Raw genomic sequence first — 13,771 nt, forward strand, 5'->3', positions numbered from 1 at the left:
TGGGCCAGATGTTGCAGATCCTACAAAGGTGACTTCTGCCAGTGCCCACCCCACAACTTTGCCCTCTGTTTTGCCAAAATTGTCAGTGGCAACGCGAACTTGTACCCACTCTACCAGTCTGTGCAGACTTGTTCTCGGCCATGTAGAAAGTCGTTATTTACACTTGTAGCATCTGAGAAGGGATGACGGTATTGTTTTCAGTTCAGGTCAAGCCATGAGCTCCTTTACATTGTGCTGCACTTTTTCTTTTTACTTGCTGAACCCTGCTGTCCCCTGGAGTAGGTGGCTGGATTGTCCTTCCACACTTTCTCCAAGGTTATAGACACACTCATGAAGGTGGTTTGGGCTGTAAAGAAAAGAGGCTCACTCTATGCCATCAATTCTGGTGTCAAATGTCCACATCACAGAATGCCAGGAACTGTGGCCTAAGTTCCTGAAGTTCCTATGTCCCTAAGTTGTAGAAACTGCCTCGTAAGTGAGGAAGGAAATATAGGAGCAACCTCTCCCTCCATGTCTTGAGCAGTCCCTGCTTCCCACGCTATGAAAGCAATATCACAAAGCCCATGCATCAGTGGTTGTGGCTTCTGACCTCCACAATCCTGAATTGACCTTTAAGGTTCCCTCATCTCATGTTTGGGAGTAGCTTGTGAGTTCTCATGGGATTAATGCACTTCCCAGGCAATAATGCGGGGAGGTTCAACTGTTACTCAGCCCTCAGATGATGGCAAGGATCTCAGCACTTCATTATTCCCTCACCTTAGTTCTACTTTGGAATCTGAGACCTCTTTCTGGTAGATGCACTCTTGTCCCACTTCTTGGCTGAAGTCACGGAAGGTCTGGGAAAGGCAAGTCTATACTCCCTGCCTTTGCTCCTGGGTTCCCACTGCAGTGGTAAATCTCCTGCTCCTGCTTTGCCCCATCCTAGCATGGAAGAGCATCGGCTTTGAAAGGGACACAAAATGACCCGACGTGCATCAAGAACAGGCGTGCTTGGGAGCAGCTCTTCAAACAACTGGAGCAGGCTGTTCAAGAGGGTGACGACGTGAGCATACACATCCTCCTGTGCATTTACCGGTACTCGCATTCCATCAGAGACATCCTGGACCAGGTGTCCCGTAGGTGAGTGCCTGCCCCTCCTCCTTCCCATGATGGCTCTGCCAAGCCCACGCTCTATGACTGGGGAAGGCCATTGCAGCCTCGAGCCTCAGTTTCCTCCTCTCACAAGTAGGGTAGGAACAGGGTCTACTGCCTGAGGTCAGTCAGCACTGAATGAGCAGAACATGGAGAGCGCTTCCCTTTGCCAGGCTCCACAAAAGAGGGATCAGTGGGGAGGATTGTCAGCACTTAGAAATTGCCTCTGTACCTGAAGAGACCCTGCCATGAACTCTGGAAACCTGTCTCCTCATTCCAGGGAGGTTTGAGTTTCCATTTCTGTGGACGCTGGTCTTACTGTAGCCTGAGCTGAGTAAAGTGGGGACTGGCAGAGGAGCCCCAGGCCCTGACCCTTATCTGAGAAAGTTCAGCTCAGTGATTATTCATTCATCAGACAAACATGAAGAGTCGAACACGTGCAGGCACTTTTTAATGCACTTAGCCTACGTCATTGAAGAAAGCTGCCAAAGTCCCTGTGCTCCTGGGCTTGCTTGCTCGTAGGGGTCAGATGGAAGCATCAGGCATTATTACTAGGAGGTGCACCCAGGGGGTTACACATGACAGTCTCATGTCCCTTCTAGTTATGGAGATATCTGCAGCTTTGGTGACGGGAATGGAGAAGTCGGCCAGGAATGCTTCAAAAAGTGAGTGAGCTCTGTGTGAGGAGAGAGGGACACCTTCCTCAAAGTTCAGAATGGGGTGTGGGAGCTGGTGGCAGAAGAGGCTACTCAGAGCCCTGAATCCCTCTCATGCTTGCCACTGGACAGCAGAGGCTAGGGCTGCATCACCTGAAGGAGGACAGGAGTGACAGCGAGCCGAAGAAGGCACTTCTCAGGGCCTGACCTCCAGACCTATGGCCCGAGGGAACAGGGCAGGCTGAGGCTGGAGGACAGACTCTGTTCCCTCATCATACAAAGAGTTATGACCTCCTCCTGTTTGCCAGTTCCATGGCAACGTTTGAGCCAGCACAACCCCTCCATGTTTTCCTGAAGAGTCTGTCCCAGTGGGAGGGGGCCAAGGAGAGACAGATGGATAGGTCTGTCTGGCTTGCTTGACCCAGGAGCCCTGCCCCTGGGTGGGTGGTCATCAAAGGTCAGTGTGGAAGGAATGGCCATTCCTCTCACTCTGCTGCCTACCTGTCCATCGCAGCGTCATCTTCTGCCTCCTGCTCACCTGGCTTGTTGACTACCCAGATGATTTTGATCAGCCTCCAGACTTTCCTTGCCTCAGGCAGCTGGTGGACCTTGCGCAGGTTGTCCTGCCTGGGTCTGTCCTGGAGAGACGAGCTCACGCCCTGTTCTCTGAGCTGCAGCAGAGAAGCTCAGAATCCTCTGAGACCAAGACAGAGGGTGAGGAGCATCAGGGACAGGGTGGGGAGAGGAGGAGGCCAGGCCTCACAAGGAGGAAGCTCCTGAGTTTGCCTGTGGGCCAGAAGTAAGGAGGGGGATTGCCGTCTGGGAAGACTTTCTGTGGTTTGCCTGCTTGAGGGAGCTGCACATCCTGGCAGTGCAGTCATTTGGGCATCTGGAAAAGGGTCTGGAAAGCCAGCTGTGTTGTTGTGTTGTCCTCCTTTCCAGCCATCATGTCAGAACTAGAGTTGTAAACCACTGAAGTGCCCCTCCAGAGCCAGTTCCATCACTGGCTCCAGACATTGTTTCAGCCCTAGATCTGGAGGCACCTCAAGCACAACTTCCAGTTCCATGAGCAGAGATGGAGCCATTGTAGTTTGTAGAGCTCCAGCCACCTCCTACATCTTTTACTGCTGTTCCAGAGCTGAAGGCAGTTCTGATGCAAGCTCCAAGGTTATTCCTCTTTAGAACCAGAGCTGGATGACTCACCTGTTGTAGCATCAGCTACAGTTGGTGGTGACTCCAATCCTGTTGGTCCTGCCACCTCCAGAGGTTCAGTCATTTACTGCTTCTGATCTGGAGTCATCCACTTCACCATTCAAAGTACCATCTCCAGAGCTGGCAGCAGCTACACTGCCACATCCAGAGGTGGTGTCCTTGCCAACGCTGGAGCTGGAGGCAGTTATTTCAGCAGCACTAGCATCAGTTCCACAGTAGGAGGTGGCTCACCAGTCACCACTACTGTCACTTTCAGAACCAGCAGCAGTGCCATCTCTGGATCGAGTGCGTGCTACGTCACCAGCTATAGCACCAGCTGCAGAGCAGGAGGCTGTACTGGTGCCGCCTCCAGTGACACCTGTGGAGGTGCAATCAGCACCACCTCTCATGCCATCAGAAGAGCCTTCCTTGTCAGCTGAGAGTCCAGATTATGGGCTAAGGGAGGTGAAGTCTCCAGTCCTGGCATTCCATCCCAGGCAGATGGCAGAGCAGCTAACAAGGATGGAAGTGGTGAGCAGCTGGGCTTGGTAGGGTGGAATTGAGGGGAACTTTTCTGGCATGTGCTGCCTGTGACTTGCCATTCCCTCATCTGGAGTCCAAGCATCTTGGTCCAAATCCCAGCTCCACCATTTTCTAGCCTGGGGGCCTAGGCAATTTTCTAATTCCTAGTGTCTCACTTTCCCAGCTGGAGGGGAGGTCACAGGACACTGACCACATGTGCGATAGCAAGGGGCTCCAGAGTTTCAGTGTGTTAGAACCAATGAGATCTTTCTTGGCCTGGCCAGCTGAGCAGCCAAGATGATCACGCATATATATGCACAGCCTGTTCCAGGGCTCAAGCCGTTCTCTCCAGGAGGCCTCCACAGCTTCTACATGGATGAGACACCAGTGTATCCAGAACATAGCACTGACAGGGAATGTGTATCTGCACAACATTCGAGGGAGGCGAATAGCTATGGGGAGGTACAGAAGCTGCTTCTAGGCATGGGTTGCAGGAGATGCTATCCTGTGATTGTTGCTGCTGAGGAAGGACTTAAGGAAAATGCAGTTTTCTTCTGCCTGGCAACATTGGGTCCTGGGTCTTGCAAGTGCTGGGCAATCTCAGGGGCCGAGACCCCAAACCAGAGACCCCCTCAAGGCTGAAGCCACACCCTCCATTTGCAAAGCTGCAGCTTGGAACACTGGACCGTTGTCTGGGGATGGTGGAGTCAGTGTTGAGGTGGACAATGGCAGGGTGACACTCCCAACCTCCCCAGGAGCTGTTCAGGAAAGTCCAGGCTTTCCACTGTTTGCATGCCATCTGGTCGCAGCGGGCGAAGCTGGGTGAAGAACATCTGGCATCCACCATCCAAGCCACCATCAGCCAATTCCAGCGTGTTAGCAGCAGTGTCATCACAACGTGCCTCGGGAACCAGAGGATGAGGGCCTCGGACAGGGCCAGGGTGGTGGAGCATTGGATTCAGGTGGCTAAGGTATGCTGTGGTAAGCTGCATCCTCTACCTCCTGGTTCCTGGATTTTACTCTTTACTTTGGTCACACTCAGGTTTCGATGCGTCGTCTAGGTCCCTCCACAGACCCTTGGCCCTCCGTGTTTGGTGCCTCTGCACTTACCTTGCCTGTCCCAGGAGCAGAGCACTCACTTCTTACCTGGTCTCCTTCCTGACTTGGGCTAAAGCCCTCCTCCCTGAATAGTTTCACACTCTGGGCACAAGGGGCACACACTCAGGATCTCGGTGGGTGTCTGCCTCTGCTAGAAGGAGAGATGCCAGCTTAGCCGCCCTTTCTTGACTCATTCCTTTCTCCTTCTGCAGGAGTGCCAAGAGCTGAAGAATTTTTCCTCCCTGAATGCGATCCTGTCTGCCCTGCAGAGTAACACCATTGAACGCATGAAGCAGACGTGGGAGGAAGTCTCCAGGTGGGTCTCCCTATCTCCAGAGAAACTCCAGGGGGGACCTGGGGCCTCACCCGAGTCTGGGCATTGTCCCCTCAGTGGCTGACCCTGCTGAAAGGCAGTGCATCCTGTTGCCGAGGGTGGTATGGGTGGGGATCAGAGTCTCCATGTTCCCTGAGGGCAGTTATTCCGGTGAGGAGAGGGTGCCTGACCTGTCAGGTGCAGAGCTGAGCCAGAGGGGAGACCTCCCAGGGATTCCGGCAAGGCAGCACAGCTCTCTGTCCAATTGAAATCAACTAGGAAAAGCAAGTGGCACTGTTGATGTGGCATGGGGATCCCATCTGGCCATGGAAAGTTTATAGTCACTCAGTTTCAAAAGCATTCATGCAGTCCTTTGGGTTCCCTTGAGTATAAAATCCTATGGATTTGCATTCACACCATCACCCCAATTTTCTATTCTTTCTCCTGCCTAAAGGGGTAGCTCCTGCCTATTGGAAGAAATGAGGCAAACCTTGAATTGGGACCTCCCAATCCAGGTAAATTTGGGGCAGGTGGCGCCAACAGGGTGGGCTATTGTTCTCTTGGATTGAAGACAATTTTCCAAGTTTCAATGCAAAATTCCAGTATGGTCTTTGTGTGATCTAAGATGAAGAGGGATTTGGTTGGCTGGACACAGCCTGGGAGCAGATGGAGGGAGGAAGCCCTGGTCCTCAGGTGTAGTGAGGCAGCAGTTTCAGGAACACACAGTGAGTGTGAAGGTTTAGCAGGTCTCCTTCCGTGTGGTACGAGTCTACTCCTGGGGCTGCGTCAGCAGTTTCATATGTCCCAGGTATTTATGAGTACTGTTTGGAGGACTTATAAAATTGGGGCAGTTCGCCTGAAAATGTAGAGCTGTGTTCCAGTAGCCCTGTTTCTTGAAGATGATTGTGTGATGATATAGCTCTCACAATGTGACTGTGTGATTGTGAACACCTTGTGTCTGATGCTCCTTTTATCTACCTTGTCAACAGACGAGTGGAACATATGGAATAAAAATAAATAATAGGGGGAACAAATGTTAAGATAAATTTAGTTTGAAATGCTAGTGATCAATGATAGCGAGGGGTAAGGGGTATGGTATGTATAATCTTTTTTTTTCTGTTTTCGTTTTATTTCTTTTTCTGTTGTCTTTTTGTGAATTGATGCAGATGTTCTAAGAAATGATGACTACGCAACTATGTGATGATATTGAGAATTACTGATTCTATATGTAGAACGGAATGATCATATGTTAATGTTTTTGTTCGTTTGTTGTTAAATTTCTTTTTCATTAATAATTTTTTAAAAAATGGGGGCAGTTCATTCTGGACCTTAATTAGAAACCACAGAAAAGAGGAAGGAAAATGTCAATGCCCAGTGCTTGCGGAGGCTCTTTCTACCTGGCCAATCGGAGCTGACCCATCAAGTGGCCCCTTCCTGGGTAGATATACAGAGAGTTCTTGGCAGAGGGAACTTCCTGAGAGGCTTGTTGGGGAGGGGGGATCATTGGCATGAACTTTGGCAGAGACTGTGGGACAGAGTCTCCAGTGGGCTTGGGCAGGCAGAAGCTGCTCAATCAGGCCTCCAGAGCCCTCTGTTCCCTTCCCTGGTGACATGTCTGGCTGCATTACTCACCACACAGCATGAGGGCAGGATAACTCTGGGCATATGTGCTGAGGGTTGAGGTGCTTTCATAACAGGCTGAGCTAGGCAGAGCCTGTGACCTCTAACTCCCAGCAGAGCCAGGAATAAGTTGTTTCCCTCTGCGTTCCCTGTTTCCTCTACTGGTAATGACACGAGGACACACTGTCTTGTCTTCCTCATGATGTAGTAGGAGATTCAAGGGAAGACAAGACTATGGGCACTCTCTCCTGTGGCGCCAAGGAGGAGAAGGTGCTAGAGAGAGCACCCCATAGAGAAAGTACCACTGAGATCTGTGGGACACAGCTCTCCTCTGCGCTTTGGAGGTGAGATAAGAGGCTCAGATCGGTCAGGACACTTGTTCAAGGTCCCCCCTAGTGTGTGTTGCAGCTGTGATTCCCATCCTAAATCTCAGCTCACATCTGGTAGCAGCAGCATTTCTGCCAGCTGATGCGGGCAAGCTATTGAAGGCCCCAGTCGTGAGAAGAGACTATGCGGTGAGAGGAGGATGGCCTCAGTGACTTGGCTCTCCACCCTTGTAGGAAGGGACCTCGGTGGATTTGACTGGGGAAATGAAACCAAAAAGAGTGCAGAAGAGGCCACTGTGTGAGTGGGTAAGTTTTCCTGAGGCCAAGGAGAGGCAGGGCAGCACTTGCATCCAGGACTGCATAGGGGTCCCTCCTCCTTGTATGACTGCCTCCTGGTGCTACTATGCCTGCAAAGCCTCTATGAGCTGTGAGCTCTTTTGGACCCTGAGGACAGTGGTTTGCTCAGCTCATACATAGGAGGCCCTGTTGTAGCCAGTCAAAGGACGGCCTTGGGAGAGCCCAGTTCAAGATGGATTTTTGGGTCGGAGGGTCCAGCGACCAATAAGATTTGCAATTTGCCAAAAGCTCTCCTTTGGAGGTGACTAGCAGGACTATTGTGGTTCATGGGGTTGGAGGGTTGGTCAGTGGAAAGTTGCTGAGTGTCCCAGATGTGCGCAGTGGGTGGTCCCGAGTCTGAGACGGAGACTTCAGTGCAGGGGCAAGGGTGGGCCGCAGAGAGTCAGGGATCCTCATGCTACATCTGATGCCGGTGTTTCTCATCCAGGCCACCGTTCCCCACCTGTGGATGCTCCTGTCAGAGAGAATCCGCGACACTCCAGCTCACCAGGATACTCAGGAAGTGAGTAGTACTGGGGTCCAGGGAAGGGGGATGTGGGGGCCATGAGGCTTGGGGGAGAGATTCCCTCCCTGAGCCCCAAGCTGTCAGCTCTGGGACCAGCTCATCCATAGGAGCATCTCACAACCCTGGGAGCTGTGGCGTCATATCCACTTCCAGACAAGGAATGCAGAGGGCGGGCAGAAGCCATATCCCACATCTCCTTTGTGCATCCATTCCTGACCTCACAGCTACATGAGGTGGAGTCTGAACTGGACATGGCTTCTCCCTCAAGCATTACCATGTGGGTAGCACGAAGTCAGCTGCTCTGTGAGGGGAAGGTTTGTGAAAGTCTGGTGAGTTCTTTCCAGCCTGTCCCCACAGTCTCTCCATGTGTCATCACAGACGGTCAGGCCAAAAGTTCTGGATGCCTCTGCCCCGGGTTCCCTGTTTGGGGCAAGGTCCCTGAGCATGTCTGAGCACTTTGGGTGATGGCCTGCCCCTGGTGAACCCTCACAGTAGTGCAGCAGGAGCTGGGTGAGGGGATTTTGTCAGAACCTGGAGGACCTCATCTCATGGGCATGGGCTGTCTGTCTTACAGGGGAGACTGATCAATTACGAGATAGCGCTGAAGGTGAGGAGCTCGGGGCATCCCTGCAGGGTGGGTGCAGATGTGAGGGGGGCTTCTACCCACTTTCATTTTTTTATGGGGGGAGTTTGATTCTCAGAGATGAAGTTGACCTGCCCTGTGGGGAGCAGGGAGGAGGTGGCATCGAGGACATTTTCCTGGGGGAGGGGCTCTGAGTATCCTCTGCTGAGGACAGGGACATCTGGAAGGAGAGGGCCCGGGAGGAAGAAAACCCTTGCGAGTAAAGACCCGAACCCGACAGCAGCCCCTGTCCCATCCAGCAGGCCCAGCTGGGCCCCCCTCAACCCTCCCCTTCTCTCTGCACCAGGATTACCAGCTCATCCTGAAGATCCAGCTCTTCCAGCTGGGATGGACCTCCATCCGGTTGAGGCCCCTGGAGCAATTTGGGGCCTGGTTTGGTACCGTAGAGCAGCTCACCGAGTCAGAGCGGTAAGACCATGACAGAAAGTGGAAAGCAGCAGGGGGCCTCCTCCCTCCAGCCCAGGCCCTGAAAGCCTGTGGCCATGGCTCTGGGGATCCCTCACACCTGAGGTCTGACTGCTGGGGCTCCCGGCCGCTTTCTTCTTAATAGACTCTGGGAGGGAGCCCTGAGCTGTGGTTCAGGGAACCTCACTGCAGCCCTCTGCCCTGTAGCTACCACCTGTCCTGTGAGCGGGAGCCCCCATCCCTGTCGGCCAGCAACACACTCCAGGCCCCAAGACTGCCAGATGTTCTCCAGCCTCAGAGCACCGAGTACGTTCCCGATTCAGGACAGGGCAGTGTGGCTGCCTAGGGCTCATTTTCTTTGGGTTATGCATGGGCTCCGGGCGTCCACAGTTTCGCGTTGGGATTCCCCACCTCCCACTCCTGACGAGTCCTGTGACGATGTCAATTGCCCCATCGTTCTGGACCTGGTGACTCTCGAAAGAAATAGGAGATGCTCAGTGAGCACTTTGGTGCTTGGAGGCATATCCCCTCTGGGTAGGGGGCATATGAGGGTGTGGACTGTGTCCTTGGCACCCACCCCAGGTGAGTTCCCCCTTCCATCCAGCCCCCAGGAACCCATTGCTGAACCCAGCATCAGTGGCACCTCCCTGTCTAGTGACCAGCTACAGTGTGACCGCAGCCTGAGCATTGGGGACACAACTGCCTCGATCCCAGGACATGTGACCTGCACTTCCCAGCCTGACCTGCAGATCCGCATGGACCCGGTCTCTGCAGGGTCTGGTGGACAGGAGAAGCAGGTGCTTGTCCATCCCTGCTCCCAGAAGGTCTGTCCCTGCCTCCCTTCAAAGGCCCGTGTTCCCCTCTCCACACCCACAAAACAGGGTGGCGGTCCAGACTCTTAAGTGGAGCTCCGCGAACCTCTGAATCCCGTGGTCGGCCGGAGGCGTCCCGCAGACTCTGGGGTGGAACCTGATCTCGCTCTCTCCCAGCAGTATGGAGAGCCGACCTCGCCATTGTGCCTGGAGTCGTCCGCTGTCACTGCAGCCTCCAGCGACGCGACTTCCTCCTCGGCCCACCCAGCACACGTGGCCCCTGTGAGGCCCCAAAGAGCCTCAGACCCACAGCCGCTGTACAACCAGAAGGTGGGCGACCGCTGCATCATCCGTGTCAGCCTGGATGGAGACAGCAGCACCGTGTACAAGAGCATCCTGGTGAGCCGGGCGGGCAGCCGTCCCCGGGGCCCTCTCAGGTCAGACAGCGAATGCGGAATGATTGGCCTGTTCCCTCCCTGGCTCCTGGAGCCCTCAGGCTGGTGGTGGGAGAGGTCAGACACTCAAGCACACCGGGGAGGAGCACAGGCTGGTGTGTGACGGCAATCACGGCTCAGGACAGTGGGCAGGGATTAGAGGCCGCCCTCTGGAGTTTGGAGAGCCTGGAATGACCTCCCTCAGGCAGTCCCTGGGAGGAGGGAGAGAGAGGACAACATGGAAAGCCCCAAGCTTGATGTGTGCCTGGCCCCACCTGAGGAGCAGTCGGGACATCACAAGCAAAGGGGCAGGGGGCATGAGTGAGGTGAGAGGGGCCTCAGGGACTGGGTCACATCTCATCCTAGTTAGGGTAGACCCAGGGCAGCCAGTTAGAGTCTGCTGCTGCCACCCAGGCAGGTGTGTAGGCACTCACTCAGGGAAGCGGCTCTGAAGTGACCAGATTCGGGATAGATCAGCCAGTGGAGCCACATCTGCCCCCGCCTGCACCCTGGCTGCTGGAGGTGCCATGTTACCCCCCTGCCCTCTTCTGAACTTGACTTAATGCCAGGAGTTGTGTGGTTGAACCTAAGCTGTCACTTGGATCACCTTTCTGTGAGCTTTGCCCATGCCCAGGCATTTGGGGTGATACAGCTGGGGTGTCTCCCATGACTCAGCACAGGCCTGGCATGGAGTAAGCCAGGGGTGTCTGTCTTCTTCTCCTCACTGACATCCAGGCTTGGACTCCTCGGGAATCCTCCTATTGTTCACCTGAGGAGAATGTTCAGGAGGACAGATATCCTGGGGTCTTAGGGATGCCTGAGCTGTGGTGGGAAGTGCTGGCAGAGGCTGGACCCATCCATTTGCAGTACCCACCTGCATGGAGACTTCTTTCCCAGGGACTGTACTAGCTCATAGGTGCTGAGCCGGCTGATGAGCTAGAGAGTAGCGGCCCTGTCCTAGGGGAGTGAGTAATAAGAAGGCTTGTAGGTCTGGTAGGAAATGGGGAAGGAATGATTGGAAAGACTCCCCCCGCCTCATTCCATGGTGGTCTCCCAGGGGAGCACAAAATGACCACAGGGCCCCTGTAGACCCAGGCTGAACTAGGATGTGAGAGCTCTGTGCACCCAGCTGAGACAAGTCCTGAAGGGCCCCAGCCCCTGCCCTGGTGGGAGCCAGCTGCAGGACCCATGCCCTGATGAGCCGTCCCCCGACATATCCAGGTGACCTGTGATGACAGGGCCCCAGCAGTGATCCGCAAAGCCCTGGCCAAGTACCACCTGGAGGAGGAAGCAGAACAGGACTACGAGCTGGTACAGATGATTTCCAGACATCGAAGTAAGTAAGGGGCTCATCAAAGAGGCCTCTGTGAGGGGGCAATCTCAGCAGCACGCTCCTAGTCTCCAGGACGGAGGCTGTGTGCTGCAGAAACATCCGGAAATCATGGAGATCAGCATCTCATTGCCCTCCATGCCCACAGGAAATATCCCCTGCCATGACCATCTCCTGGTCATATGTCTTCCTTGGGTGTCGCCTAGGCAGTGGGTCATAGTATGCAGCTGACATGATTGAGATCCTAGTCAAAGGTCTCTTTTTCTGGCCCGATGGACATGAATGCTAGCTGATGGTCCTCAGTAACAGGCCATCCCTAGCTAGGATGGGATGAGCTGAGCATGCTAAATGATCATGAGTTTCGGGGCACCCATAAGAAATCTTAAAATCCATGTTCTGTGGTGCAGAAAGAAAACAAGTTCTTGCTGATCCCCTTGGGAACCTCCAGCGAGGCAATTCCATATAGACAGCACTGAGCACTGTCATAGAGTCGAGCAGCCTAGTGGCTGGGTCCGTGCAGCAGTTACTTCAGCCGTCTATGGCCATTTCTTATCCCAGAAGGTAGAGGAAAGCACTTCATGTGAAAGCACATCCCCTGACCGTGCACCATTTATGACAACTGTTTTTGTTTTGGGTGAGCTGATCTCATCTTAACACTTATAGCCCAGGCAAACAGTTTTAGGTCCCTGGAGGTTTTTGTCTAAATCCTCTCTTATCTTCCAGCACCACTGGCTGAGATGGGCAGGGTAGGGGTGAGTCCGTCTTTCAGAGAAGGAAGACTGAGACCTTGTGAGAATGAGGACCTAGAGACGGAGCCACACAATTGAGGCAGAAGCAGGAAGCGTGGTCCAGCATTGCATAACAGCAAGCTCTAGGCCAGGACAGTCAGGTGGAAAGCAGGATGAGAGAGGAAGTCAGTGCTAGGTTGAGGGGCCCTAGAGTGGAGAGACTTCCCTGGGTCCTGTTAGGAGGCCTGGGCTTTGCCTGTCTTTCCTTGGTTGTCAGAGGCCTTGTCCTGAGCAGTGCTTGATTCATAGGAGATGTCTGCATTCTAGAAAACTTCTTGAGCCCTGAGATCCCCATCAGTGAAGGCACCTGGGGCAGGGGAGCGGGATGTGCAGATGGGAGGACCCTGTGATACCTCTAAGATGAGGTTGCCAGGGATGGATTCAGTGCCACTCCTAATAAGATTTGTCGGGTTCAGAGCTTTTTGAGTTTTGCCTTTGGGCAGGGGTCATTCCAAGGAGTCTTTGCTGGTACTAGGCATGGACTGGGAGACTCACATCTCTGGCACAGGCAAAGCTTGTGTAGTACACAGGCTGTGGAGCCGTTTGGGGCCCACATGAGCACAGCTGACCGCCCCTTTGCCCCTCTCCACCAGGACTGAACATTCCACTGCAAGCTAATGTATTCTATGGGATGGACCCTTCGGGGAATTTTAACTTCGTCCTGCGTAAGCGGACCTCCCAACTGGGGACCAAGTTTCGCCACCAGCCACGTGTGTCAATTTAGAGTTGCAGGAATTGCGATCAGCAGATTGCAAGGTGTTAGTGTGAAATAAACATAATAAAATATGTCAGTATTTGTTGATATTTATAATATGTTTTAGATATATTTTCAAATATATTGAAATAAATATATCATGATGAAATTTTGCTATTTTTGAATATTTTTTTACTAGACTTAGAAAATATAAAATATATATGTGGCTCTCCTCATATTTCTCTGGAAGCTCTGGTGTAGACTGTGCTACCATGAACACGCACACACACTTATTCGCACTGTGCATAGAAAATTTCTGGAAGGATACAAAAACCATAATGAACACGAACTCTGAGATAACAAACAAGGGATCCATGTGGGACATATTTCTTTGTGGCCTTTAAAAATAAATATTTCCTTGTAATGTTTAGAAAATGCAAATATTTAACAACTCTGATTAATTCTTCGATAGAAAGATTGGCACCGTATGGTGCTTTAAGAATTTGTAAAGCCCATTCTCATCTAATATTCTCTTTGCCTCCATAACGCTATACAAGATTCAGGGCAGAAATCATCCCTTCAGCATGACCAGTGGAAATCAAGGGGCAGAAGAGGAAGTGTCCCGATGTGGTCACAGAGCAGGGTTTGCCAACATGACCAGGCACGCAGGGCTCCTCAGTGCACATTTTTTTCTTCCCTGAGTCCCAAGCCTGCTCTCTACCCACATCCACTGTGCCCACTCTGCACCTTGCTCGCCCGTGGGTGTCATCAGATTTCAGCAGTGCAGTGGGGAGCGGCAGCATCCACACCACACCAAGGTTCCAGGGATCAGAAATAAGGATTCAGGCAGGACCATCATGAGGATAGGGGTGCCTTCCTACCAGGAGAGTCTTTTCTTGGATGTCATCTGCCAGAGGCCAATGCTGGGCAGGCAGTTGAGGAGGAT

At 52.9% G+C, this 13,771-nt stretch overlaps 1 protein-coding gene across 1 annotated transcript; it reads left to right on the plus strand.

The window, feature by feature from the left end:
- The first annotated feature begins 569 nt into the window (after positions 1-569).
- LOC143661322 (ral guanine nucleotide dissociation stimulator-like) lies at positions 570-12,935 on the plus strand. The gene is made up of 16 exons (XM_077134874.1): positions 570-1,119; positions 1,734-1,796; positions 2,302-2,501; positions 3,256-3,509; positions 4,256-4,471; positions 4,811-4,914; positions 5,366-5,426; positions 7,092-7,163; positions 7,642-7,716; positions 8,294-8,326; positions 8,649-8,770; positions 8,975-9,073; positions 9,372-9,564; positions 9,760-9,978; positions 11,235-11,349; positions 12,725-12,935. The coding sequence occupies exons 4-16, from the start codon at positions 3,387-3,389 to the stop codon at positions 12,853-12,855; spliced, it is 1,563 nt and encodes a 520-aa protein (XP_076990989.1). The 5' UTR covers positions 570-1,119; positions 1,734-1,796; positions 2,302-2,501; positions 3,256-3,386; the 3' UTR covers positions 12,856-12,935.
- The last annotated feature ends 836 nt before the right edge of the window (positions 12,936-13,771 follow it).

This window comes from Tamandua tetradactyla, chromosome 17 (assembly GCF_023851605.1).
Source record: "Tamandua tetradactyla isolate mTamTet1 chromosome 17, mTamTet1.pri, whole genome shotgun sequence".
Classification (NCBI taxonomy): Eukaryota; Metazoa; Chordata; class Mammalia; order Pilosa; family Myrmecophagidae; genus Tamandua; species Tamandua tetradactyla.

Excerpts from the sequence above, each read along its gene's own strand:
- LOC143661322 (XM_077134874.1), top strand. The coding sequence starts at position 3,387 with ATGCCATCAGAAGAGCCTTCCTTGTCAGCTGAGAGTCCAGATTATGGG. Across the intron at positions 4,915-5,365 it reads ACGTGGGAGGAAGTCTCCAG|GGGTAGCTCCTGCCTATTGG; the intron begins GTGGGTCTCCCT and ends TCCTGCCTAAAG. Across the intron at positions 9,979-11,234 it reads CCGTGTACAAGAGCATCCTG|GTGACCTGTGATGACAGGGC; the intron begins GTGAGCCGGGCG and ends CGACATATCCAG.